General features: G+C 42.5%; 1 protein-coding gene across 1 annotated transcript in view; it reads right to left on the reverse strand.

Moving 5' to 3' along the window:
- Nucleotides 1-1,678: 1,678 nt before the first annotated feature.
- Nucleotides 1,679-25,808, reverse strand: part of LOC113420992 (tumor necrosis factor receptor superfamily member 10B-like) — a 48,088-nt gene continuing 23,958 nt past the window's right edge. Inside the window, exons 2-10 of the mRNA XM_087969929.1 lie at nt 21,309-21,438; nt 17,365-17,496; nt 15,625-15,739; nt 14,240-14,328; nt 12,848-12,961; nt 11,704-11,729; nt 8,604-8,783; nt 6,907-6,970; nt 1,679-3,476 (exon numbers count right to left, since the gene is read on the reverse strand). Coding sequence (XP_087826055.1) covers nt 3,187-3,476; nt 6,907-6,970; nt 8,604-8,783; nt 11,704-11,729; nt 12,848-12,961; nt 14,240-14,328; nt 15,625-15,739; nt 17,365-17,496; nt 21,309-21,438 — 1,140 coding nt within the window. The 3' untranslated portion in view covers nt 1,679-3,186. The remainder of the gene's footprint in view (nt 3,477-6,906; nt 6,971-8,603; nt 8,784-11,703; nt 11,730-12,847; nt 12,962-14,239; nt 14,329-15,624; nt 15,740-17,364; nt 17,497-21,308; nt 21,439-25,808) is intronic.

The following is a 25,808-nucleotide window of genomic DNA, read 5'->3' on the forward strand; positions in this document are numbered from 1 at the left end:
GGGCCACTCAACCTTGCAATCTTCTCTGCTTTCCTTCCACCCACCCACCCCTCTTGAATTAAATTGTTGACTACTATCTATGGGCAGAAACCATCCCACCTAATTCCTCTTGTGCTAACACTGTCATTCAAATATTGTCCGGGATCAAGGATGCAGGGCTAGCACAGTTAAGCTAGCCAAACAGCAATGCCATGACATGGAACAGAGAGAACTGAATAAAACCAACTATCAGACATGAATAGTCTTTATCCAGAATCAAATGTGGCATGTCAAAAGCAGCGAATTCAACACCGAAAGGAGGGCAGTGCATGAAGGCCGGTGGTTCTACACAACTTCGGGGCCACCTTTGACCCTAACAAGAGGGATGTGAATGCACTGACCCACTACAGCCTCAAAGGAGAGCTGGTATCACAGATAAAAGGGGTGGAAAAACCAAGATGTTGCAAGATCTCAGTGAAGTCAAGGTCAACTGAACTTTTCTTGGAATTCCAACTTAATCCAAAAGATTCCATCCTGATGGACCGATTGACAGGCTCAGTGGAAGCATGCCACAAATTGTAGCTTTTTAGGAGGTTTTTTTTTTTTTTTTTAAATCTGCTCCTCACGTTGCCAAAATCTCACTCATGAAAGTCACTTTGGTCCTGATTTTTATTTTATTTTTTGCAAGCATAGTTCAAACCCCAAAGGGGGAATAACTCACACCTATAAATCTATGGGGCGGGGAGGGGAGGCTTTATTTTAAAAAAAACACCATAATTTTTAAATGGAACCAAAGAGGACCATTGTAAAAAAAAAATTCCAACAAGTGAGGTTTCACATAAATTAAGTGGGGGGTTGGCGATCAATCTATCCCTGCTTCCCTTCCTCTTATTTGGAAGCGTTGTATGAGTGTCTTTCCATCAAGTCTCTAGAAATGGGAACAAACTGCCAGGAACCTGCCCAACATATCACAGCTGGATCAGATTGGCCGGATGCCCTTTTGTTCAGCAGATAAATTCTCATTGTGTCCAGAAATACCTGCCTCTACCTAGGATTGAACTCACAGCCTCCTGACTGTGAGGCAATAGCTCCACCCTCTAGACCACAGCACCACTCATATCAAGATAGATAGATATATTCCCTAATTGAGGTGGGTTAGTGGAGGGTGGGGGCTTATTTTAACCATCCCAGTTATTAGCTGTTTTTATCACTTCCAACGTCGAATTTAGAGTAATCGCTTATCTATCTGCTCAATACATTGAGAATAATAAGCGTATTTTTTCAAGAGAATTTCATCAGGGAGAAGAAAACGGGAGGGGGTGGGACATGTCTCTCCTAGGGTGATTTTCTTGCATTTTTAATTAATCCCAGGAAGAAGGATCGATGGAAATTGTCCTTCACCATGAAGGATGAGACCGAGGGAACGGAGCAGAGCTCCACAATTGACAACCTCAAACATTTGCTTGTAAATACACGGAGTGCGATTGGCCAAATCGCCCCTTTCTTGTGGTCCAGACTAATAATTTATAAAATAAAATATTCATAAGCATGTTTTTAAAATTGCCATAAATAAAACCCGTGTCACATTTACTGCAAATGTGCACAAAGGCACATTTCTGGACCATGCAAGGTCCAGAAATAGGACCTTGCAATTAAAGAACTTCAATTACCGGGGAGATATATATATTATTATTATTTTGGTAACACTTTCGTTTTAAAGATCAGCACTTTTCTTTTTTTAATGCCCCTATTTTGACCTTTCAGCAGCAAATACAGGCACATATTTTTAAGGAACTCAAATTAGCAGGCTATTTTAAAAAGTTAATTCTCTTGCTGATGATCTGGATCCTGCCCTGTAGAATGCGCATTAATGCTAAACTGTAAACAAGTAATTGGAAATCCTTCTGTCCTCTCTTCTCAAATTTCCTAACGAAAAGAGATTCCTAGAGACCTCCATAGTGCTATTAAGAACAATCCTTTCTTTACAGAAATGTTCCAAAGGAGATGGAAAATAATTTCGGGCATAGCATTTCATTTCTTGAAAGAATTAATTTTCCCTGAATTAAAAAGAAGAGAAAATGTTTCCAGTCTTTGCAGAAGAAATTCTCTTAAGGAGAGCTCCATAATATACTATATTGCCGCGTACCTCAACCTTTCCAGGTTCTTACACACCAGCACACCACTCATATGTGGCCCGGTTGCAAATAGGCCACGGCCTACTAGTGGGTCGTGGGCCATGGGCTGGGGACCCCTGCTGTATTGAATTAAGGGATGGAGTATTTCTCCCCTCTATACGCAGCACCCAGAGATGTAGACACAAGAAATCCGTGTTGAAGATTTGACATTTTCTACCCAGGAGAATTCAATTCAGCAGAAAACGTATGAGAAACTTCACAGTGTCAACAGAATGGGAAATACTAGCCCCATCAAGTGAAAGGATTGTTCTTATTTGTGGAGGTTCCTTTTGTTGTTGAATAGCAGCAGGATTTAAAAGCAAACACTTTATACACATGTACAAAGATGATTAAACTCTTTTTGTTCACATCACATTCAAAAAAATGTGACCCCCCCCCAAGACTATCCAAATTTGCCTAAGACAAATTATTATTATTTTAAAAAATACAGAATTTATACTGATAATTGAAAAAGATCAATTTGGCCATCAAAAATAACTTTCATGGGGGGAAAAAAAACATCATTTGTACTGAAAAAAACGGAACAGCGTCCAAAACAACACTGGTGTAGTAATACTTGATAATTTCTGAAAAGCCAAATTAAAGAAATTGATTTGGGGGGGAGGGGGCTTAAAGAGAAGTTGTGCATCCTTAGAAAACCCAGGTTGAATAAAGAAAGGAAGTGCCAAGTGAGCCCAAAGCACAAAATCTAAGCAACGGCTTGGCACCTCCTTAACTCCAGGGTGTATTTTCCTGAGATTAAATGGTGACCTGGCAAAGTTTGTGAAAGGACACAATTTCTGTAAGGACAGGGGAGCGATTGTCGCTGCCATAATCCACATCTTCTCTGAAAGCATATTTTGAGTCTAATGTCCAGCACAGTCCTAGCTACCAATATTTAAATTAAAAAAACACACTTTCTTGGGGAAAGGCAGTGCTGGTTTAGTTTAAAATGTAAACAATATATGCCCTGGTGAGAAGAAGCTAGCCACTCCTTCTCATTTTTCAAGATGGTCAAGAAGGAGCCAAGAACCTACTCTTCGTACACATAGAAATGTTGAGCAATGAGAACTGATGTGACTTCTTCCGCAATACCCTTTAAGTCCATGCCACTGAGCACGTCCAGAAGGACACTCAAGGTGGCTGCCTGGCCGTTCTTGTCCAGCCAGGTCCTTAGCATTTGATAATGCTGCTCATTCCCATATTGTGAAGATTTTTCTGCTGAGTCAATTTCATTGTCGGTCAACTTGAGGAGCCTCATGAACCTCTTCCAGTCCTTGGGGGGCACCTTGTTGATGAAGATGTCAAAAGACCGACTCAGAGCTAGAAAGGAATAGGAGCAATTTGAGTTAGATGAAAGGAGGAGGGGAAGAAGTACAAGGAGGAGGAGGAGTTTAGTTTAGCTTACTTTATTGTCATTGCACCTTGTACAACGAAATTAAATACCATCTTCAGTGTACAATGTATGACTATGAAAATAAACACACACATTCTCCACACTCCACACATTGAATTGAAAACTCCAATACCCGCACCACATTGCACTGTACAGAAGAATCCAAAAGAGCTACTGCCCTGGGATAGAAGCTGTTTTTCAGCCTGTTTGTCCTTGTTTTTATTGTCCTGTACCATCTGCCAGATGGTAATAGTTCAAAAATAAGGGATGCCCAGGATGAGATGGATCTTTGAGGATGTTTTGAACTTTCTTAAGGCAGCGGGAGCTATAAAGAGGCTCTTCCAAAGAGGGGAGAGGGCAACCAATGATCTTCTGGGCAATGACATTAACCCTCTGGAGTGCTTTCCTATCTGCCACTGTGCAATTGGCAAACCATACAGAGGTGCAGTAAGCTAAGATACTCTCCATGGTGCAGCGGTAGAAGGTCACCAGCAGTTTTTTAATTCCGTTGTTGTTTCCTGAGAAGCCTCAGGTAGTCTAATCTCTGCTGGGCCCTTTTGACCAGGGCTGCAATGTGAGCATCCCAGGTCAGGTCTTCTTTTAGGGTAACACCCAGAAACTTAAAACTGGCCACTTGCTCCACTTGGCCCCCATTGATAAGCAAGGGCTGGATGCCTGATCTGTTCCTTCTATAGTCCACTCTAAGCTCCTTGGTCTTATTGGTGTTGAGGACCAAGTTATTTTCTCCACGCCTCGAAAGCAACCGGTCCACCTCATCTCGGTAGGCAGACTCATCCTATCCCAGAGATGAGTCTCACCACTGTTGTGTCATTAGTAGGAGGAGGAGGAGGAGGAAGAGGAGGAGGAGGAGGAGGAGGAGGAGGAGGAGGAGAATTAAACAGCTGCTTCTGATTTCCCAGCTGCATGAGTTGCTATGGGGAAATTCTGGGACATTTGCAAGGACCTTTTTAGAATCAAGAGTTGCATAACTCAGTTGCTTGTCCTTATAAAAGCGAAGCTACATTTTTCAAATAATTGTTGGTGGATCTCAGCAATGGGGATGAAGTAAGATAGCCCTCTCTCTCTCTTGAAATGCAACCCCCCCGTCCCAAACTCAATAGAATAGAAAACAAACAGATGGATAAATAAATGAGATGAACATAAAATTCTCCCTGAAAACAAAACAAAACCGCAAAGATGATGGTGAAGACTGAGACAAGCCAAGCAAAACTACGCATGTCTGCAACCAAAGTTAACCTCATGCTAGTGTCTTCAAGTCAGCACAGATTCTGACAATGCTAGCCTTGTGGTTTCACAGGAACTAGAAAAACTAGTCTGTAAATTTAACAAGGCAGCTTTTATCACTCCTGGTATGAGGTGCTTTGAATAACGGGGAAAGGCCTAGTTGAAAAAGCAAACGTCGTCTGCTCCTGCCTTCCCATATTTTGCCTTTAAAAAAACAAGCACCAGTAGTGCCAAGGAAATGTGATTAGAACTTGTTAAACAATTTACTTGTATTTAAATATGTGGAATTGAAAAGGGACCCACATTCCCTCTCCCACATCCACTGAAAAACACCCCGTGGTATCATCTGGGAATGAAAGAGAAATTTTGTTATCAATGTCTCTATGGTCAATGTTTCTTGACATTGGTAACTTCAAGATAGGTGGATTTCAACACCCAGAATTCCCCAACCAGCCTTATTGGCTGAAGAATTCTGGGAGTTGAAGTCCACCTATCTTGAAGTTGCCACTGTTCTATGGGCTCCCTTGGATCGTCCTGGAAGACCAGAAGTTAGCTTTCTGATGCTCCCAATTCATTTCTCTACTCCAACATCCATGAGTTACAGAAACCCACAAAATACTAGCTTTGATAACAGAGTTTATTCAGGGTTGCTTTACAAGTGCTCCCAACTTTAGAAAGCTGCATATCCCATACAAATTACAGGGAACTAAATGTGTGTAAATATGTGTGTACACATATAGACTGGGTGAAACCAGGCTCAATACTAGCAACTGTGAGAGGGATCGTGGAGTCTTAGTGGACAACCAGCTAAATATGAGCCAGACATGTGCAGCAGCAGCCAAAAAAGTTAATGCAATCCTAAATCGCATTAACAGAGGGATACAATCAAGATCAAGTGAGGTACTAATATCACGCTATAAAGCCTTAGTAAGACAATGCTAGAATACTGCATCCAGTTTTGGTCACCACATTATATAAAAGATGTTGAGGCTCTAGAAAAAGTGCAGAAAAGGGCAACCAGGATGATTAGGGGACTAGAGACTAAAACATATGAAGAATGGTTACAGGAGCTGGACATGGCTAGTCTAGTGAAGAGGGGGGGAGACATGATAGCAGGCTTCCAATATTTGAGGGGCTGCCCCAGAGAGGAGGAAGGGGTCAAGCTATTTTCCAAAGCACCTGAAGGCCAGACAAGGAATAATGGATGGAAACTGAACAAGGAGAGATTCAACCTGGAGATAAGGAGAAACTTTCTGACAGTGAGAATAATCAACCAATGGAACAGCTTGCCCTCAGAAGTTGTGGGAGCTTCATCACTTGAGACTTTCAAGAAGAGATTGGACTGGCATCTGTCAGAAATGGGGTAGGTTCTCCTGCTTGGGCGGGGGGTTGGACTGGATGACCTATGATACTAGGTCCCATCCAACTCTTTAATCTGTTAAAACATGAGCAATGTTGACACCTCTAAGGTCTCACCTGGAAGCAGGAATGAAAGAGAAGACCAAATTTTGCCTTCATTTTTCTACAACATACCTGGCGACTTCCAGGTATGTCCAGATATCCCTCCTTCTTAATAATGTAGAACCAATAGGAGATAAATCCTAACTGGATTGTGGTAAAAACTGAGCCAGTGAGGCTGAGCATCTCTCAAACACTGGATCTGATTTGGAAGCAGCAGACGATAGAAAGGTGAGGAAGGGAATGGAGTATCCTTGGTGGAGTCAGTGAAGCACTTCTAACAGGAAAGAATAGAGTACAATGTTGGATTGTGAATCCAGAAGGACAAGAAGTAAGGGGTGGAAGCTTATCAAAGAGAGATCCAACTAAGAGAGAGAGAGAACCAAGGAGAAATTATGGTACCTGTCAGTGTGAATAATCAACAGTAGAACAACTTACATCCAGAAGTTGTGGGTGCTTCATCACTGGAGGTTTTTAAAAAAAGACTGGCCAACCATTTGTCCACAATGATACAGGGTCGAGCAGAGGGTTAGATCCTTTCCAACCCTACTGTTCTATGTTCTAGTTTTACTATATACCTAATACCATTATAGTTGAAGGAGAGTTCTGGCAAAAAGAATCCAGATTAACTTGAAAGAATTTAAGAGCACTTACTTTCTGTTGAGTTCCTGCCATTTACAGGAACTAATTTCTTCATTGCTGCATGTCCTCGACCTACCTGTAATGAGAAAGAATAGAAAAGGTAAAGGTTTCTCTTGCCCAGTCATGTCTGATTCCAGTGGTGCTCGCCTCAGTTTCTTAGCAGGAGAACCAGTGTTGTCTGAAGACATTTCCATGTGGCCAGCATGACTATACACTAAGGTGCACGGAACGTTGTTACTTTCACACTGAAGTGGTACCTATTTATCTACTTGCATTTGCATGCTTTCAAACTGCTTCTGTCCCACGCCCTTTTCCAACAAATCAAACACAATCCAAAAGGAACAGAAACCTTGTAATGCTTTTACAAAATACCTGTAATTAGCTGTGATAAGCACAAGCCTTGCCAAACTGTGCGAGACTTGCCAAAAGATAACAGACAAGAAATAATTTGGAACACAAGAATCTTCAAATACAAACTCAGGATATTGGAATGTCCACGAGGCTGGAGTTTCAAAACGTCTTTGCCTTCTGCAAAGAACGTCCGATTCACAGCTGGCTTTTATCTTCTTGAAGGAGGGGCCATTCCCTTGCAGCCTTACTTCCGAGTCGCCCATGCTGTTGTAGCTGCTCTTTCCTACGAGCAATCCTGCACGCACGTGTACTTAGCACAGGCTCCTCAGAAACCTCCTCATCACTGCTGCCAGCCCCCACAATATCTGAGGTAGCAGCCCACTCCCTAATGGTCCTGGCCCCTCATTTGAGTCCTTGCTCTCCTCAGCCGCCCACACCTGCTGCCAGCTAACCACAACACTGCTAAATGTCAACTCATAAAACATATCTATGCCTGTTTTAGAGTTGCCATGAACAGAAGGAGATGGGGAGGGAAGAAATTTGAAAGAGCAGGGCAGCAAGTTTGGAAACGAAAGTGCATTCCATTCTTATCTTGAAAAGATTATAACTAAGCTACCAGAATTTCTGCCTCCAAATCTCTAACTGGAGAACGTGATTGATGACTCTTGGCTAATTAGGGCAACTACTGGTATCCTGACACTAAGTAGGTAGGAGCTGGGGCAGGTAATGTGAGCTCACCCTATCATGCGGCACCTGGGCTGTTAGCTTCGCAGCTGACAAACCCAGCGTCTTTAACAGCTGAGCCATCACGCTCGCTGAAAAAATTCGAACTCAATTGCATTCATGAAATTAAGAACCTGCCCCTCAATTTACAACCATAATTGGGATTGGAATATTCATCGTAAGTCATAAGTCAAGTTGGACCCAAACTTATGACCATCATTTTTATGATGATTGTTAAGCAAATCACCATGGTGTAAGTACGAACCCATTGTTCTGAATGGGTTCTTTTGCCAGAAGCTGGCAAAAAAAGGTCAAAAGCTACAATCACGTGGTATACCACATGTGCAGTGGTTATAATGCAGTATTGCAGGCAAACTCTGCCCACAGTCCCAAGTTCAATCCTGACCGGTTCAAGATTGACTCAATCTTCCATTCTTCCAAGGTTGATAAAACAAGAACCCAAATTGTTGGGGGCAATATGCTCACATCATAAAACCACCCGAAGAGTGTTGCAAAGCACTGTGGAGCAATATATAAGCTTAAATGCTATTGCTATCACAAGACACTGCAAATGGTTGTGAATGCAAGCCAGTTGGGTGTGACTAACAACCACAACATTTTGACATTTTGGTTACCTCCGATGGAGAGGAAACTCTTAATGGGGTCATTCTTTCCGGTGCTTGTCCGTTGGCAGTGCTACCCCTTGGCGAGAGTATTTCGGATCTCTGGTTCCTCTGCATGTTCAACATGTTGTCGCGTTCTTCGCTTGGCTCTGGACTGGACCTCTTCTGCAGATAGTGGAGGAATTGGGTACGCTTGCAAAAAACAAAGATACGGTGGATTTACTAGCTCTAAAAAATAAAATATGACATTGTCTCTGGATTTTAAGAGCGTTCAAATCCCTTTAGGTATAAAAAGCAAGTCTTTCTGAATTAAATAACATCCCAAATATTCATTCTTCCCCTTTTAACAGAAGATGCCATTTTAGCTATTGTTTATTTTAGAACAGGTGTCTTCAAACTTGACAGCTTTAAGACTTGTGGACTTCAACTCCCAGAATTCCTCCTCCAGTCATGTTAGCTCAGGAATTCTGGGAGTTGGTCTTAAACTTGCCAAGTTTGAAGACCCTTGTTTTAGAAGAAGGATACTGTGGGTAGCAATATTCACCAGAGTTAATAAGCAACCCAAGTTGAGTTGGAGGATCATTAACCATTGTGATTACTTCAGCAAAATAAATTTTACTGTTAAGATTCATTTCCTGTTAAATTAACAGTGAATTAATTTAACGAATGCTAGGAAAATTAATTTTAATTGCTTAATTGTTAGCGGTTTAACTATTAAACTGCTTGCTTGATTTATTAATATTAAATTTACTAATGCTAGTAAATACAGCATATTAAGAGATATTTTACCAAATTATTCAGATAAGACTGTTATGGGCAAAGAAAGATAACCAGATTTGTATATGAGTATTCTGCTTGACTAATACTTGACTAATCAGATCCCTTTGAAGAAAAATAGTTCAAAATAGTTCAAACAGCATAAGAAGGAATGAACAATACAAAATATATGCATATATAGTAGATTAAACAAAAGGTCTTATTATTTGTTATCCCTCTCTTGGCTACATAATTTTTCTCCATTTTCAACTTGAAGACTTTCTACTATATTCCTTAATACAGACCATAAATTGAACCAACAACAAAACAAAATTCCAATCTGTGAAATCTTCAAAAATTATGACATGTAAGTATTGGTCTGTATTTACAACCAAGAACCATATAGCTGTCATTTCAATTCATCTGAATGTATTTATTTTGGCAATTTAGAAGCTGCTCAACCATGGATGGTTCTGGACCATGTTCCCAGTACCAAAAAACAGAAAAATTCATAAGTAGCTAGAGACAACCCTATAAACCCGAATTTTTCTTGGCAACTTTTAAGATGAGTGGACTCCAAGAATTCTAGGAGTTGAAGTCCACTCGTCCTAAATCTCCTACCAGAGGGGAGCAACAGAAACAGTGGGTGTGGTGGGGTCTCTAACGATGCTTTGAGCTCTAAGCACATAGCGCTTATAAGCAGTATCCTGAATGACAGGAAGCAAGCTTCCTATAATCTTCTCCGCTGTCCTCACCACTCTCTGTAGGGACTTTCTATCTGAGGTGCTGCTGCCACCAAACTAAACAATGATGCGGTTTGTTAAAATGCTCTCAACCGTGCCTCTGTAAAAAGTGGCCAGGACAGAAGAAGAAAGCTCCTCATCTGACACAGGAAATGCAGGTGCTGGTTTCCATGCTTCACTAAGGATGACAGGTGGAGAGACCAGTTCCAGTTGTTAGTTATCTTCACCCACAGATATCTAATACTGTTGACCACCTCTGCAGCTGCATCCTTGATACTGAGTGGAATATGACTATGCCGGCTCTTTCCAAAATCTACAATGACCTCCTTTGTTTTATTAACATTTAGAATCAGGTCACTTTAATTGCATCAGTCCACCAGAACCTTCACCTCTTCCCTATAAGCAACCTCAATTTCATCCCAGATAAGACCCACGTGGCATCTGCATACTTCACAATATGTTTCGTAGCAGATTTGCCACAGCAGTCGTGGGTCATCAAAGTGAACAGTAGAGGGCTGAAGAAACAACCCTGTGGGGAACCTGTACTCAAGGACATGGATATTATTCCAGAGGCCAGGTACCACATTAAAAAAAGACACATTTCCAGGATCCTGCTAGATGATGTTGTTTAGTTGTTGGGCTCCAAAGCATAGAGACTCTGTGCGATCTCATTGAATGGACAGAAACAGCTGGAGACAGGCAGTCCCACAAATAATGTAGCTTTATAATGTCTTAACTAGCACTATCACTAGCACTTATAATTCCTCTTCACAGTGCTTTCCAGCCCTCTCTAAGCAGTTTACAGAGTCAGCCTCTTGCCCCCAACAATCTGGGTTCTCATTTTACCCACCTCGGAAGGATGGAAGGCTGAGTCAACCTTGACCCGGTGAGAATTGGACTGCCGAACTGCTGGCAGCCAGCAGAAGTAGCCTGCAGCACTGCATTCTAACCACTGCACCACCACGGCTGGCGCAATGGTTAGAATCAACAAGAAATATGACAATGAGTGAGATACATGAAGGGCTTTAAAGGAGACAACCCACTTTGAATTGTACTCAGAAGCCTATGGGTAACCAGTGCAGCTTGTGGAGAGGTGGGATCCCATGGGTATAACACGCCCACCAGTGCCTGCACTGCCACATTCTGGACTAGCTGCATCTTCTGAATGTAGTGAAATGGTTAGAATACAGCATTGCAGGCTAACTCTGCCTACTGCCGGCAGTTCGATCTGGCTCAAGGCTGACTCAGCCTTCCATCCTTCTGAAGCCAGTTAAGCTCTTACTCCTGAAAAAAATACACCCTAGTACTGTTCTAGTGCAACATAATTTTATTCAATCTTCAAGTCACAGTAACGTAACCTTACAACATGCGGAGATCAATGACATAACCTATTTTATGTATGCAAAATATCCTATATATATTCTATGACTTAAGGAGGGAAGACTGAAAAAGAATCACACTTAATAGACTGAAAAGAGATGGGCAAAAAGTGAGCAACATGGACTGAGTTCCCACGTTATAAGATAGCTTCTCATAAAAAGTTGTGAGACTGAAAAAGAAATCCCCTCGCCCAATATTACTTTTCCCATCTCCCTTGGAAGAATGGTCCTTACCTTGCGGCTCCAGAAACCCGTGCAAGCTGTAAGAGAAAACAGGATGGAATAGAGAAATTTAGCCAGCAGAGCAGTGATCACATATGGACACATTATAAAGACGTTTAAGTGGGGACCTGCTAAATGATTCATGCACAAACTGTTACATGCATGGAACAGCTGTTTGGGGATAGCTTGAGTCCAATCTGGAACATGCACTTTTCTTATAAAATAGAGAACAAACTAGGATTGCTTTGTTCCAGATGGAGACGGATTTGAGGGTATGAAGCTGGCGAGAATGGAAAAAAGCCCAGGCTGAAAGGCTCTTTGGAAGGGAGGGAAGGGAAGGGAAGGGAAGGGAAGGGAAGGGAAGGGAAGGGAAGGGGGAGGGAGGGAGGGAGGGAGGGAGGGAGGAAGGAAGGAAGGAAGGAAGGAAGGAAGGAAGGAAGGAAGGAAGGAAGGAAGGAAGGAAGGAAGGAAGGAAAAGATTGTCATATTTTTCAGCAGGTTGGACAGGAAGGAAGGAAGGAAGGAAGGAAGGAAGGAAGGAAGGAAGGAAGGAAGGAAGGAAGGAAGGAAGGGAAAGGAAAGGAACGGAGAAAGGAAAGAAAGGGGAGGGAAGGAAAGGAAACATTGTTATTATATTTTTCAGCAGGTTGGACAGGAAGGAAGGAAGGAAGGAAGGAAGGGGAAAGGAAAGGAAGATTTGGAGTCAGGATGCTAGTGGGATATTATTGTTTTTGCTATTATTGTTATTAATTCTGCCACTTAACTCCCAATGACCCTGGGTGTTGCAGATAAAAAAAAAATGTTAAAAACAAGGGAACAATTACACTGGGACATCTGCAGCACTGATTATGGAGAAGGAAAGAAGGAAGGGAAGGCATTGGGCATGATTAAGAGCTATGCATCAGTTCTGTCCATCTTTTCTCCAGAATTCTGGGACTTGAAGTCCACACATCTTTAAGTTGCCACAGTTGAGAAACACTGTTATGCAGAGCAGGATGGCAGAATTCTAGACTCTGTAACTTCTAAATACTGTAGAGGCTCCCTTCTTTGCCCTCGCCACTCCAATGTTAAAAAGTTCTTTACATATCACACTATCATAGCAAGGGCCGTGCTTAACCATTTTAAGTCTCAGGGAAAACAAAAAGATTATTCTTACCATTTCTAAAGGTTGTGGGTCTTTTCCTATACAATACCACGCCCAGAACCACCACCACAGCAACCACAGGAATCACAAGCCAGGCCAATCCATGATCTCCTGGTCCAGGGGAACCTTAAAATGAAAGAGGAAAAAGGGCAGGTGTAGACTGGCTGAAGGCTAGACAAGGAATAATGGATGGAAACTGACCAAGGAGAGATTCAGCCTGAAAATAAGGAGAAATTTTCTGAAAGGGAGAACAATCAACCAATGGAACAAAAGTTGCCTTCGGAAGTTGAGGGAGCTTCATCACTGGAGGCTTTCAAGGAGAGACTGGACTGCCCTCTGTCAGAAATGGGGAAGGGTCTCCTGCTTGGGTGGGTGGGGGGGTTGGACTAGTTGACCTACAAGGTCCCTTCCAACTCTGTTAATCTGTATCTGATCATTTGGATGGTATGCTTCTTCAAACTGGCTTCTGAGAGGCTTGCAGTAAAATTTGATGTAATGACTTTAATCTACAAAACCCCCTTTCTGGAATCGGCCCCATCTGAGGAGAAACTGATAAAAGCCAAGTCTGGAGACTAAAGTGGTTTTGGAGATTCCTTGATTGGGCTGTTGTTTAAGGTTAGGTTGTTCGTCTTTGGAAGTTCCTTGATTGGGGTATTGTTTGCTTGATTGGTCTAAAGCAGAGATTAGCCCCAAGATTAACACTAGACTAACAATCAAGAAGTCAACAATACCCCGATTAAGGAACTTCCAACCCAGACAAACAATCTAACAGTAAACAACAGCCCAATCAAGGAATTACTAAGACGACTCCTACCAACACTGACAAGCAAGCCACCAGTATATAAAATGAGAACAAACTCTGCTCCCTACTAGCACTGATGATGTTATCTTACTTGGTAATGAAATGTCTGCAAGAAAACAACCAAGCTCAATATATCTCTTAAAATACAATCAGATGCATCTTCATTCCACATCTCACCCCATTTTCTAGAATTCATCTCTAAATCTTCAACTCTCCTTAGGAATCAGTAAAGGTCCATTAAAAATAAACAAAAACACCGAACAACACAAGCACATAAACATCTTTTTGTCTTTAATCTAAATTCCCCCCTATCCCTCTCTTTAACAATCAAAATCTAATATGATAGCAACTTCCCTAAGAACGGTGCCTGCTCAGCAGATACAGAACGCTGGTTCTCTTCCAGGGAAGGGACAGTTGCGAGTTCAAAAGCCAGAGGACAGCAGGAACCAAATCATCTGGCCAGGAAGTATTCTAACCGAAAGCTCTCATCGTTGCCCTATTTTGTTACATTTCCATATTGTTCTGTCTGAACATTCATTTTAGGACTAGCACCATATTCTCACGTTCATTGCTACTGGTCCACCAGGATGCAAGGAACTTACTTGTTGGAGGTGATGAGGTAGCATCAGGAAGACATTGGATGTCACTTGTAGGCATGCAATCCTTTACCTTTCTTTCTCCAGGACCACAGCTATGGACACAAAAAGAAAATGGGACATTGAAGGATTTGGTCACCTCTCAGACTGAACAAGAATCAATTCGAACTACTCAGTGTTGAACCGCTAGAAGCAACAGCTAACTGACGGTAACCTGTCCTAAATGTCTAGGGAGGTTCTCAGTCATCCAGGTCATGGTTGTCCCAAAGGTGCTTTTTTCAGGAGGCAACTGGTTTTTCTTTGAAGATGTTTTACTTCTCATCCAAGAAGCTTCTCCAGAGCTGAAGAAGCTTCTTGGATGAGGAGCGAAATAATCTTCAAAGAAAAACCAAAGTTCCAGTTGCTTCTTGAAAGAAGCACCTTGGGGATAACCTATCCTAAGATTCTAGGATATTTGGCAACCTAGAACATTTCCAAGCTGTAGGAATATACATATATCAGCAAAATAAGCACTTAAGTAATGCTGGGAAAGATTGAGGCAACAGAAGAAGAAGGAGATAGCAGAGAAGGAGGTGGCTGGGTGGAGTTACTGAAGCAGTTAGTGTGAACTTAAATGGACTCCGGAAAATGGTAGAGGATAGGAAGGCCTGGAGGAACATTGTCCATGGGGTCGTGATGGGTCGGATAAGACTCTGCAACTAACAACAACAAAAAAGCAGATGGAAGTTGTCACAAGAGCTGTGTTGTGTGGCAGTCACTGGAATTGTTCTTTTTAGATACACCTTCCATTATGCTACTGTGATAGACTGCCATCTGGTGATGGACAGGCCAATTTCACCACTCTGTAGAAGTTATGTATTCAAGAAGTTGTCAACAAGGCTAATGTGCCTGATATCGATTTCTTGAAGCAGAGAATTCTCTTATCTGTGAAGGCAATCTTTCCAGAGTAGATACAATAGCCTTTTCAGTAGTAGTTCTTCTTCCTTCTTCCTCTTCTTCTTCTTCTCCTCTTCCTCCTCCTCCTCTTCTTCTCCTCCTCTTCTCCTCCTCCTTCTCCTCTTCCTCCTTCGTTTTTATAAATACCTCCAAACATAAATCTGTGCAAAACCACTGCTTCACAAAGTGTCACTCAGAATCTTAAAAGCTCAGTTCTTTTTATGAATGCCTCATCAGGGATTGCTCAAAGCTTGGAAATTAGAAGGTTGTGGTAGCAGAACCTCCTGCTTTTTCCACCTTCCCCACCCCCCCAGCCTCTTCTTCCCACCCCAAAGATCTGTGGTCTTTATCCACCTTCTCCAAACCTCTCTCAATTTTTTTTTTTTTTTTGGTGTCAGAATAGAGACTGCCAAATTACTTCTAAAGCGTTTTAAGCAGTGTGAAATAATGCTGACCTTGTCATACATTTAATGCAAGTTTCACATGGCTGGTCAGGTAGGCAGAAGGTACCATTCATGCAAGCACACATGGTATCGGTGGTTGCAGTACACTTTTTTATTTCTACCTCATCTGGAAAGAGAACAAATCGCAAATTTAGAACTATAGCAGCAATTCTGAGCAGCAAAGAAGATTCAGACTAAGAGCAAACAACATGTTTGCCTAAAATATCCTTAACATGATTTCTTGAGTAAAACACAGGTCGTTGAATGACCAAATGCAAATACATTTCATTGCAGCTTAGTATGACATGTGAACTCCTTCTCAGAAGGCAATGGGAGGAATCTTTCCATAATGGCATTGATGGGCCTCCGGTTTCATTTCATTTCTTCAATTCATTGTATTTATATAACTTTTTTTATTACTTAAAAATATTGTGTCAAAGATAAGATGCAAGATAAGATGTCATGAGGCTAGAAACTGGGAGACGGTGAGTTCTAGACCCACCTTAGGCATGAAAGCTGGCTGGGTGTCTTTGGCCAATCACTGGGAGACGGCGAGTTCTAGACCCACCTTGGGCATGAAAGCTGGCTGGATGTCTTTGGCCAATCACTGGGAGACGGTGAGTTCTAGACCCACCTTAGGCATGAAAGCTGGCTGGGTGTCTTTGGCCAATCACCAGAAGGCGGTGAGTTCTAGACCCACCTTAGGCATGAAAGCTGGCTGGGTGACTTTGGCCAAACAACAGGAGATGGTGAGTTCTAGACCCACCTTAGGCATGAAAGCTGGCTGGGTGACTTTGGCCAAACAACAGGAGATGGTGAGTTCTAGACCCACCTTAGGCATGATAGCTGGCTGGGTGACTTTGGCCAATCACTGGGAGACGGTGAGTTCTAGACCCACCTTAGGCATGAAAGCTGGCTGGGTGTCTTTGGCCAATCACCTGAAGGCGGTGAGTTCTAGACCCACCTTAGGCATGAAAGCTGGCTGGGTGACTTTGGCCAAACAACAGGAGACGGTGAGTTCTAGACCCACCTTAGGCATGAAAGCTGGCTGGGTGTCTTTGGCCAATCACCAGAAGGCGGGTGAGTTCTAGACCCACCTTAGGCATGAAAGCTGGCTGGGTGACTTTGGCCAAACAACAGGAGACGGTGAGTTCTAGACCCACCTTAGGCATGAAAGCTGGCTGGGTGTCTTTGGCCAATCACCTGAAGGCGGTGAGTTCTAGACCCACCTTAGGCATGAAAGCTGGCTGGGTGACTTTGGCCAAACAACAGGAGACGGTGAGTTCTAGACCCACCTTAGGCATGAAAGCTGGCTGGGTGTCTTTGGCCAATCACCAGAAGGCAGTGAGTTCTAGACCCACCTTAGGCATGAAAGCTGGCTGGGTGACTTTGGCCAAACAACAGGAGACGGTGAGTTCTAGACCCACCTTAGGCATGAAAGCTGGCTGGGTCCAATCACCAGAAGGCAGTGTGTTCTAGTCCTGCCTTAGATATGAAAGCTGGCTAGGTGACTTTGGCCAATCACTGGGAGACGGTGAGTTCTAGTCCCACCTTAGGCATGAAAACCTGTTTGAGTGACTTTGGGCCAGTGACTCTCAGCCCATCCCACCTCAGAAGATTGTTGCTATGGGGGAAATGAAAAAGAAAAAAGGGAGAGAAAATGTTTGCTGCCTTGAGTTACCTATACAGTCATAAAGCAGGAAAAAAAAATCTAACAAACTAAGTAAACAAAACTGTCTCTATCCTTAATACCTAAAATCCTGCAGACTTTGCAAGCAAAGCAGGATTTGAAGGAATTCGGCAGCTTGGAAAATGTGTTGTTCTCACAGGGTTGACAAGTCCCTTCCGTTCTGGGGACAGTACAAGGCTTAAGGACGAAAGTTCCTAGAAAAAAAGCAAAAGATGCAAACAGTTAAATACATATTAATAGTATATATTAAAACAGCGGTCCCCAAACTTTTCTGGCTCGGTAGACTAGCAATGGCAGCAGTGGTAGTGGCAGGCCAGAGGGGATTGATTTTGTGTGTGCGACCTAATCCTGCGCATGCACAAATGGAGCTTCATGTGGATGCCCGCTGCTTGCGCGGCCTGGCTTTCAACGGGCTGCAGACTGGCCCCGCTCCCCGGACCTGGAGTTGTCTTAAAAGACAGGAATTCTCTAGGAACTGCAGACCTAGCTATACAACGAATGTCCACGTTGCACCAATTAGAGGCAGGGAATAAATTAATATACAGCTACAGTAAGCCATTAGCACTGCTCTCTCCCCCAGTTGCATCTACCCATCCCATCAAAATCTGGCAGAAGAAATATGTTTCAAGTCCCACATTCAAAGGGGTTCTAACTGATGGGACCCAGGAACAGGGTCGATCCTGCTATTGTTGTGGTTCGCCGGCAGAGGTCTCGGACCGTGAGGATAAAAGGGAACCAGTCAGGCAGTCTGGCGAGGACTTGGATGAGGGTCCTGCATCCGATGTAGGGATGGGGCCAGGACCATCTGGGAGTGGGGTGCTGCCTTCGAAGCCTTTGGAGTCTGGCAGCAGCGAGGCAGAGGACCCAGGGGAGCCTGTTCCCAGTGTGCTTGTGCGCAGAGCTGCTAGAAGGCAAGAGCAGCTGAAACAAAAGGGGCGACTTGCGAGTAAGGCTGGGAGGTAATTGCCCCTCCCAGAAGGGATAAAAGTCAGTCCTCAATGACAAAGAGCTTTGCAGGAAGCAAAGCAGTTCAATAGATTCCGAGTCCTTCTTGAAGCTCTGTGTATTCCGGTCGTTTTTTTCTGGGCTGGTTTAGGTTAGCCTTAATTGGACTTCTCTTTCTTGGCAGCATTCGACAGCACTGATAAGTGTGCTCTTATCTGGAGGAACTGTGTCTAATGAGTTTTGGCTGGGAATGCAAGTAATTCCCAGCGTCACATTAAAACAGGTTTTACTTTTAAATTCAGTTTGCGTTTTATCAAGTTTGACGAAGCCTGGGTCAGAACAGCTATGGCACCCAGGCTTTAGTAAGATTGGCCTAACCCTTTTGGCCAGTCCCCGAACACATAGATGTGCCACCAGGCTTGGGGAATCTCATAGAGGTGAGGGTGGCTGTATTGTTTGTGAGCTGTAGGTTGGCACTCTCCTATGATTTTTGTGTGTGTGTGTGTGTGTGTGTGTGTGTGTGTGTGGCTTTTGTTATTTAACTGTTTGGATCGTTTTTCATTTTGTCAGTAGGAGTTTGGTTATGTTGCTTTAACTTTGTGAACCACCCCGAAACATGTATGCGAGATGGGTAGTATCAGTTGTGCCTCCACTTGAACCTTTAAGCAAGAACGAATCCACTTGTTGAGAAAGGTATAGTTTAGAAGAGGTCAAGTGAAATACAGTAAAGCAAAGCCGGAACTGAAATTTGCCCGCCAAAACCCCAAGTGAAATCTTTTCCCCTCCTAGGCACTTCCTGTTGCTGGTCCCTCCCATCACCACTTCAAAGAAAATGTTTTTGAACTGGATGTAGGCTGGCTTGCAGCTGCATTCTTCTCACAGTGGAGTGACCTTGACACACCATTTTGGAGAGGCACGCGTACTTCCATTACTTTCACTTTCCTCCAAGCATTCCCCCCCCCTCCCTTCTACCTTCCCCCCAGGGTCCATGGCAGACTGGTACCTAGCGATAGCAGAAGCACCATCGTGTTCTGACTGGCGGTTATACACCAACCGGCAGTGAAGCAGCAAATCACTTATAATTTGAGTAAAATAAATACAGTCCTGCACAGTGTGGAAGTGTCTCTGTATTACGCCAGAAGCCGATGTGTGTCACCCACTTGGGAATCTGCCTGTCTAAGCAAAAGCATACTTTTTGCAGATGTGCTGAGAAAGATGTAATATTAAGAGGAAGAACCAATGGAAAGTCCATCATTGGGAGGGAGAAGGTAAAAAACCGTGCATTTATTTTTTTTGAACAGCAGGGCAAGCTTCTAATCCCCCTGAATCATCTCCTTAAACTACAATAAGTTTTTTTTCCTCCCCCATCTGACTCTCTCTCCTTTTTCAATTTCTTATTGCGACATGAGTTCTGTAGAATTTCTGGGGAAATGAGTAATGCGATGTGATATTTTTTTTTGTTAAAAAAAAATAATAAAGTCAACTTCTGCTGTTATCTACTGCTTCCAATGGCTTCTAGCCACAGTTCTTTGAATGGGTCATTTCCTGCGTAGTTTTGTCACTGTTCCACCATGGTTGTCCAACTGCCCCTTGCCTCAGCTCAGTTCATACTTATTTGGCGCGGTCTAATGAAAATGACTGTCCCACAGGGTTATCAAGAAAGACATGTCCAACTTATCTTTCTCAAAAAAAGGAGCAAGTCGTGTACATATTACTATCAACCTGCCTTCCATCGAGGACCTGTATACTGCACGAGTCCAAAAGAGGGCTGTGAAAATATCTACAGACCCCTCACATCCCAGACATAAACTGTTTCAACTCCTTCCCTCAAAACGATGCTGTAGAACCCTGCACACCAGAACAACTAGGCACAAGGATGGTTTTTCCCCGAAAGCCACCACTCTGCTAAACAAATAATTCCCTCAACACTGTCAAACTATTTACTAAGTCTGCACTACTCTTACTATTAACCTTCTCATCACTCCTTATCATCCATCCCCTCCAACTTGTGACTGTCTGACTGTAACTTTGTCACTTGTATCCTTATGATTTATATTGACTGTTTCCTAGTATGATTTGATTACTTATTGTACCTTATGACTATTATTAAGTGTTGTACCTGATGATTCTTGACTCTTGATGTATCTTTTCTTTTATGTACACTGAGAGCATTTGCACCAAAACAAATTTCTTGTACGTCCAATCATACTTGGCCAATAAAGAATTCTATCTATCTATCTATCTATCTATCTATCTATCTATCTATCTATCTATCTATCTATCCACCTACCTACCTACCTACCTACCTACCTACCTACCATCCATGCCCCTGTTGGAATCTGACTTGGAGGAGGAAGCCGAACAGCTGACAGGGAGTGGGAGTGTGGCTCCATTGGCTGTGGAAGAAACTGGGGAAGGGCAAAGTCCATCTGGGCAGAGCAGGGAAGAGGTAGAACAAGGGAGAGGGAATTCAGAGGAAGACCCAGCCCCACCCCCTCTTCATCCTAGGGCACATCAGGAGGAACGGAGAAGAGAGCAACATGGGTTTCGTGCCTTATGGGAGAGGAAAGGGCCCTGATTCCCTTCATTAGCTGCAGCTGGGAACACAGTGTATAAAAAAAGCTGCACACAGCAAGTTGTTGGGAGCAAACATGAATTTATCTTGTATCATCGTGGCTTATCTGTATTTCTGGCATCTTCCCAACTGTGTGAGTTTTGCCGTGCTTTCCAGTCTGAAATTCCTTCTCCTGCCCTGTCAAGCTAATTACTTCAGTTTGGTTTGTTTGGATTTTAAGTTACAGTTTGTGTGTACCTTGTTTTGGACTGAATTTTCTACAGTTAAAGGCTGTTCCTGGGAGAGTTTTTCTCCAGCTGAAGGTAACCTGGACATTGGGGGCAAAGTTGGAGATAATAAAGGGACTCTTATTGCTTATTTGACTGTGTTGCTTTTCTGCCATGCCCCGGGTTCTTCTACCTACCTACCTACCTACCTACCTACCTACCTACCTACCTATCTCTGGTTCTTATTACGAAGGATCAGGTGGAGCTGATAATGGGATACCTGGTGGACATTTCTTGCACTCGTGGTTGTCGTACGTAGCATAGAACTGGTTGGTGCCATCATCTGGAATCATGGGGGCAGTGACCTTTGGGTCCTGCACTTGAGGAAGTCTTGCCGTGGTGGCTCCATGCTGGAAACAAAGACAAGAGAAACAGGGGATAATTTTAGTCTCTTTGAGAAGAAAGCATAACAAAGGCTGATGTTTCCAAATCATTATTGTTCTTATGTTACAGCTGTAAAGATGCCTTCCAGATGTAAACATAGTGTAGAGGTAGTCCTTGACTTACGACCAGAATTAAGCCCAAAATTTCCATTGCTAAGTGAGACCATTGTTAAGTGAATTTTGCCTCATTTTACTACCTTTCTGGCTACAGGTCTTAAGCACAAAGGAATCACATGACCCCAGGACACTGCAAATGTCATAAATATGAAACAGTTGCCAAGCATCTAAGTTTTGATCAGGTGACCATGGGGATGCTGCAACAGTCATAAATGTGAAAAATGGTGATAAGTCACGTTTTTCAGTGCCGCTGTAGCTTTGAATGGCCACTAAGTGAACTGTTATAAGATGAGGACCAGCTGTATAAGAAATGCCAGCTAGCAGATGATGAAATCTTTTGCCCAATGTTTTAGAAAATTTGTTGTAGATTCTAGTCTATGATATCAACTAAGGGTATCCCCCTGGTATAAATCAATTAATGTTGTATAGCAGTGGTGGCCAACCAGTGGGCCGGGGACCACTGGTGGTCCACAAGAAAATTTTGGTGGTCTGCAGAGAAATGTCCCCCCTAAAGAAATTAATCCAGCTGCACAGGAACACAAGGTTGCACCACCCACATGGCCCATGGGAACACAAGGCTTGCATTGATTGCATTGCGAACAACACGAGGTAGTGAAGGGAGAGGGGAAAGGGCAGAGGGGAAACTTGCCCCATACCCCTGGCCTGACCACCAGGCTGCTTCTTTCTTCTTCTGCTTTTGGCTGCACGCAAGGAAAGCAGCAAGTCTTTCTTTCTCTCCCCCAAACTCTGCCAGAAATGGGTCTTTGGGACCCTGTAAGGCTTCCTGCTCCAAGAGGCTGCACTGGAAAAGACTCATTTCTGGTGAAGTTTGGGGGAGAGAAAGAAAGACTTCTGCTGCTTTCCTTGCATGAAGCCAAAAGTTTCTCTCTCTCTCTCTCTCTCTCTTCCCCCCTGAGAACGGAGCTGGAGACGGTATCCTGCGATCCCAAATAAAGAACAATCAATCAGTAGATAAATGGGGTGGGGGATTTTCCTGCAGACTTTTTTGGGGATTTCCCCAGGGTCTCTGGTCCACAGGATTTAAAATTATGGGTTTGGTGGTCCCTGAGGTCCAAAAGGTTGGCGGCCCCTGTTGTATAGTCCTCATTTATACTTACTAATTTCTATGTTCTTTATGCATCTGTAAAAATGCAGTTACTAAAAACAATGGTACCATCATTTGATGATGGGAAACAAAAATTAAAAACCTATGCTGTAGTTCAAACACTACAATAAGACTTAACACATTTTAGAAAACAAAACGAAACCTCACAAATGTATGCCTTCAAACCCAGCCCCACTTAAATAGGATGAATCCAGTCTGCAGATTCTAACTCCCAATTACCATGTGTGGATCTGATAACCTTACAGAAATATGTTTGTTCAACAAGGTACCTTCTTTCACATGTGGTGGTCCTGCCCTAAGGCAAAAATAATAATAATAATACTGGAACAAAATAAGGAAATGGTTACAAGAAATTACCAGTCTCCAAATAGAATTTAGGCCTGAAATGTTTCTTTTAGGGATAATCAGAGGGATATTTAAGAAATATATCATAATACGTGTACTAACAGCGGCAAGAATAACCTACGCACAAAGTTGGAAACTAGATAACATTCCCACAGATAGTGTGATAATAAAGAAAATAATGGATTGCGCAGAAATGGTCAAACTCACACTAGAATTGCAAGATAGAGAAGACATGAAATACTATACGGTCTGGGAAAAGTGGTATAATTGGTTAGACTGTAGGAATAAGAAATAATGTAAATATGTATATATTGATTTTATTGGACTAGTTGATGTCACACCACTGTGAAGATGGTATATGTGTTGTTTTTATATGTGTTGTTGTCATATGCGTTGTTTTTTAAATGTGAAGAAGTGTAATAAAAATTATTTAAAAAGAAAAGAAATATGTTTGTTCATGCGTGAACTCTATTTTAGTCTTTAGGAAACAATTAGGAAACAATGCTTGCTTGCTTGCTCCCTCCTTCCTTCCTTTCTTCCTTCCTAATGGTCAGTTCTCCTGTGTGGCCCTAATAAAAAAGCAGTCAAGTTTCCCTTAGATTAATCTCAACTCTGACTGTGGTTATGTCCCTGCAGTTTTCTCAGCATGATATGGAAGTACATTTCCATTATCTTCTTCCAAAATGTTTCTTTCAACTTCCCAATTGGCTTACAGATCTGCAGTCTCTTGTGGTCTCCCATACAAGGTTGGATGACCACACTTATCTTTTTCAAAGGTAATTATGGTTAGCTGATAAGGAGGCGCTGATAAATATGTAAAGAGCAGTTCTGTCATGCACTGTCGGAGTCGAACAGCTGACAGGGAGTGGGAGTGTGGCTAGGGAATTCTGTAAGCGGTAGTCCACAGAGCTTAAGTTAGAGAGACAACATGCAGGCTCAAAATGTTCCCTAAAACTTTCCAAAATGGATTCTAATGCAAGTCATAATTATTTACTATAGATTTACAAAAAAACTGGCTTCAGCTTATCACAATACAGTGCATAGATTATATTGTTATGATATTGCCCATCAGCAGACTGAAATTATCAAACTACCCAGCCTGCTTTGCTTTTGAAGGCAACTATTTTAGAATTAGAAGAACTTTATTGTCATTGTACAAGTACAACGAAACTGTGGATGCACCCCAGCAACTGTTCGCAATACAATAAAACCGAAGCACTTAAAAATGAAGATAAGAAAGATAAGAGTACCCACGTCTCCATTTGCAATTTGAGAGTACAATATCTACAAATTTTTAATCTATTTTAAGATTAAATAATAATTAACAAAATGTCACCTATCCTGACAGAGGAAGCCTGCTTTCTCTGTTGCAATTTCTGCCCTCTGGAATAGATTTGTTTGACTTCCACCCTGATATTTGAAAAGCCGTGTAAAAACTTGGCTATTTTCCCAGATCTGGGAGTACAGTAATTGTCGAGCCACCATGGGACATTTTGTTTACAATGTGTGGTTTCCTTCTGTATGCATATGATCTGGTTTTCCCCTGCCATTGTTGTCTTATTTTAGAATTGTGAGTACATGGAGCTGTGTGGAGTTGGGCAACCTCTAAATTGTAGAAACCAAGTGAAATGAATTTTCTCCCATGCTACTGAGAAGAAAAAGGACTAATTTTAGCAGCAATTCACAGGTTTGCCTGGCTTCTCCAACTCCTTAAGTTCTCAAGTTGACTTGAACTATAATGTTGGTGAGTCTCCACATAAGTCATGGAGGCTAACAATTAGCAATAGCCCTTAGACTTATATACCGCTTCCGAATGCTTTACAGCCCTCTCTAAGCAGTTTAGAGTTAGCCTATTGCCCCCAACAATCTGGGCCCCATTTTACCAACCTTGGAAGGCTGAGTCAACCTTGAGCCTGGTGAGGATCAAACTGCCAAATTGGCAGTCAGCAGAAGTCGCCTGCAGTACTGCATTCTAACCACTGCGCCACCACGGATCTGCCGACCTTGATGGTCTTGAGGGTTAAGCCTGATTAGTGCCTAGATGGAAAACTACCAGGAAATCCCAAGACTGTCAATCAGATTTTATTTATTTATTTATTTTGATTTGTCAATCGCTTACAAGATAATAGGTATAGGTATATACATAGTTATGAATACATGAAATGGGTACATATAAGAAAAATAAAAGAAACAATAGGACAGGGATGGTAGGCACGTTGGTGCGCTTATGCACGCCCCCTACAGACCTCTTAGGAAAGGGGTGAGGTCAATAGTAGACAGTCTAAGGTTAAAGGTTTGGGGGTTTGGGGAAGAAACCACAGAGTCAGGTAGAGTATTCCAGACATTGACCACATCCCGTATCTGTTGCTAAAGTTGTATTTCCTGCAATCAAGTTTGGTGCAGTTTACCTTGAGTTTGTATCTATTGTGTGCTCTTGTGTTGTTGTGGTTGAAGCTGAAGTATTCACTGACAGGTAAGTCATTGCAATGTATGATTTTATATACCATACTTAGATCAGACCGAAGACGGCGTAATTAAAGGTTTTCTAGGTCTAGAATTTCAAGTCTGGCATAAGGTATTCTACAACGAGTAGAGGAGTGGAGAACTCTTCTTGTGAAATATTTCTGGACTTTCTCAACTGTGCTAAGATTGTGAAGATTAAAAAAAAATATTCTGAAAGAAAATACAGGTAGTTCTCAACTTGGAATGATTCATTTAGTAGCCGTTCAAAGTTACAACGGCACTAAAA

This window comes from Notechis scutatus, chromosome 7 (genome assembly GCF_049901735.1).
Source record: "Notechis scutatus isolate UNSWTSFEM ecotype Mainland chromosome 7, rNotScu1.2, whole genome shotgun sequence".
In the NCBI taxonomy this organism is placed as follows: Eukaryota; Metazoa; Chordata; class Lepidosauria; order Squamata; family Elapidae; genus Notechis; species Notechis scutatus.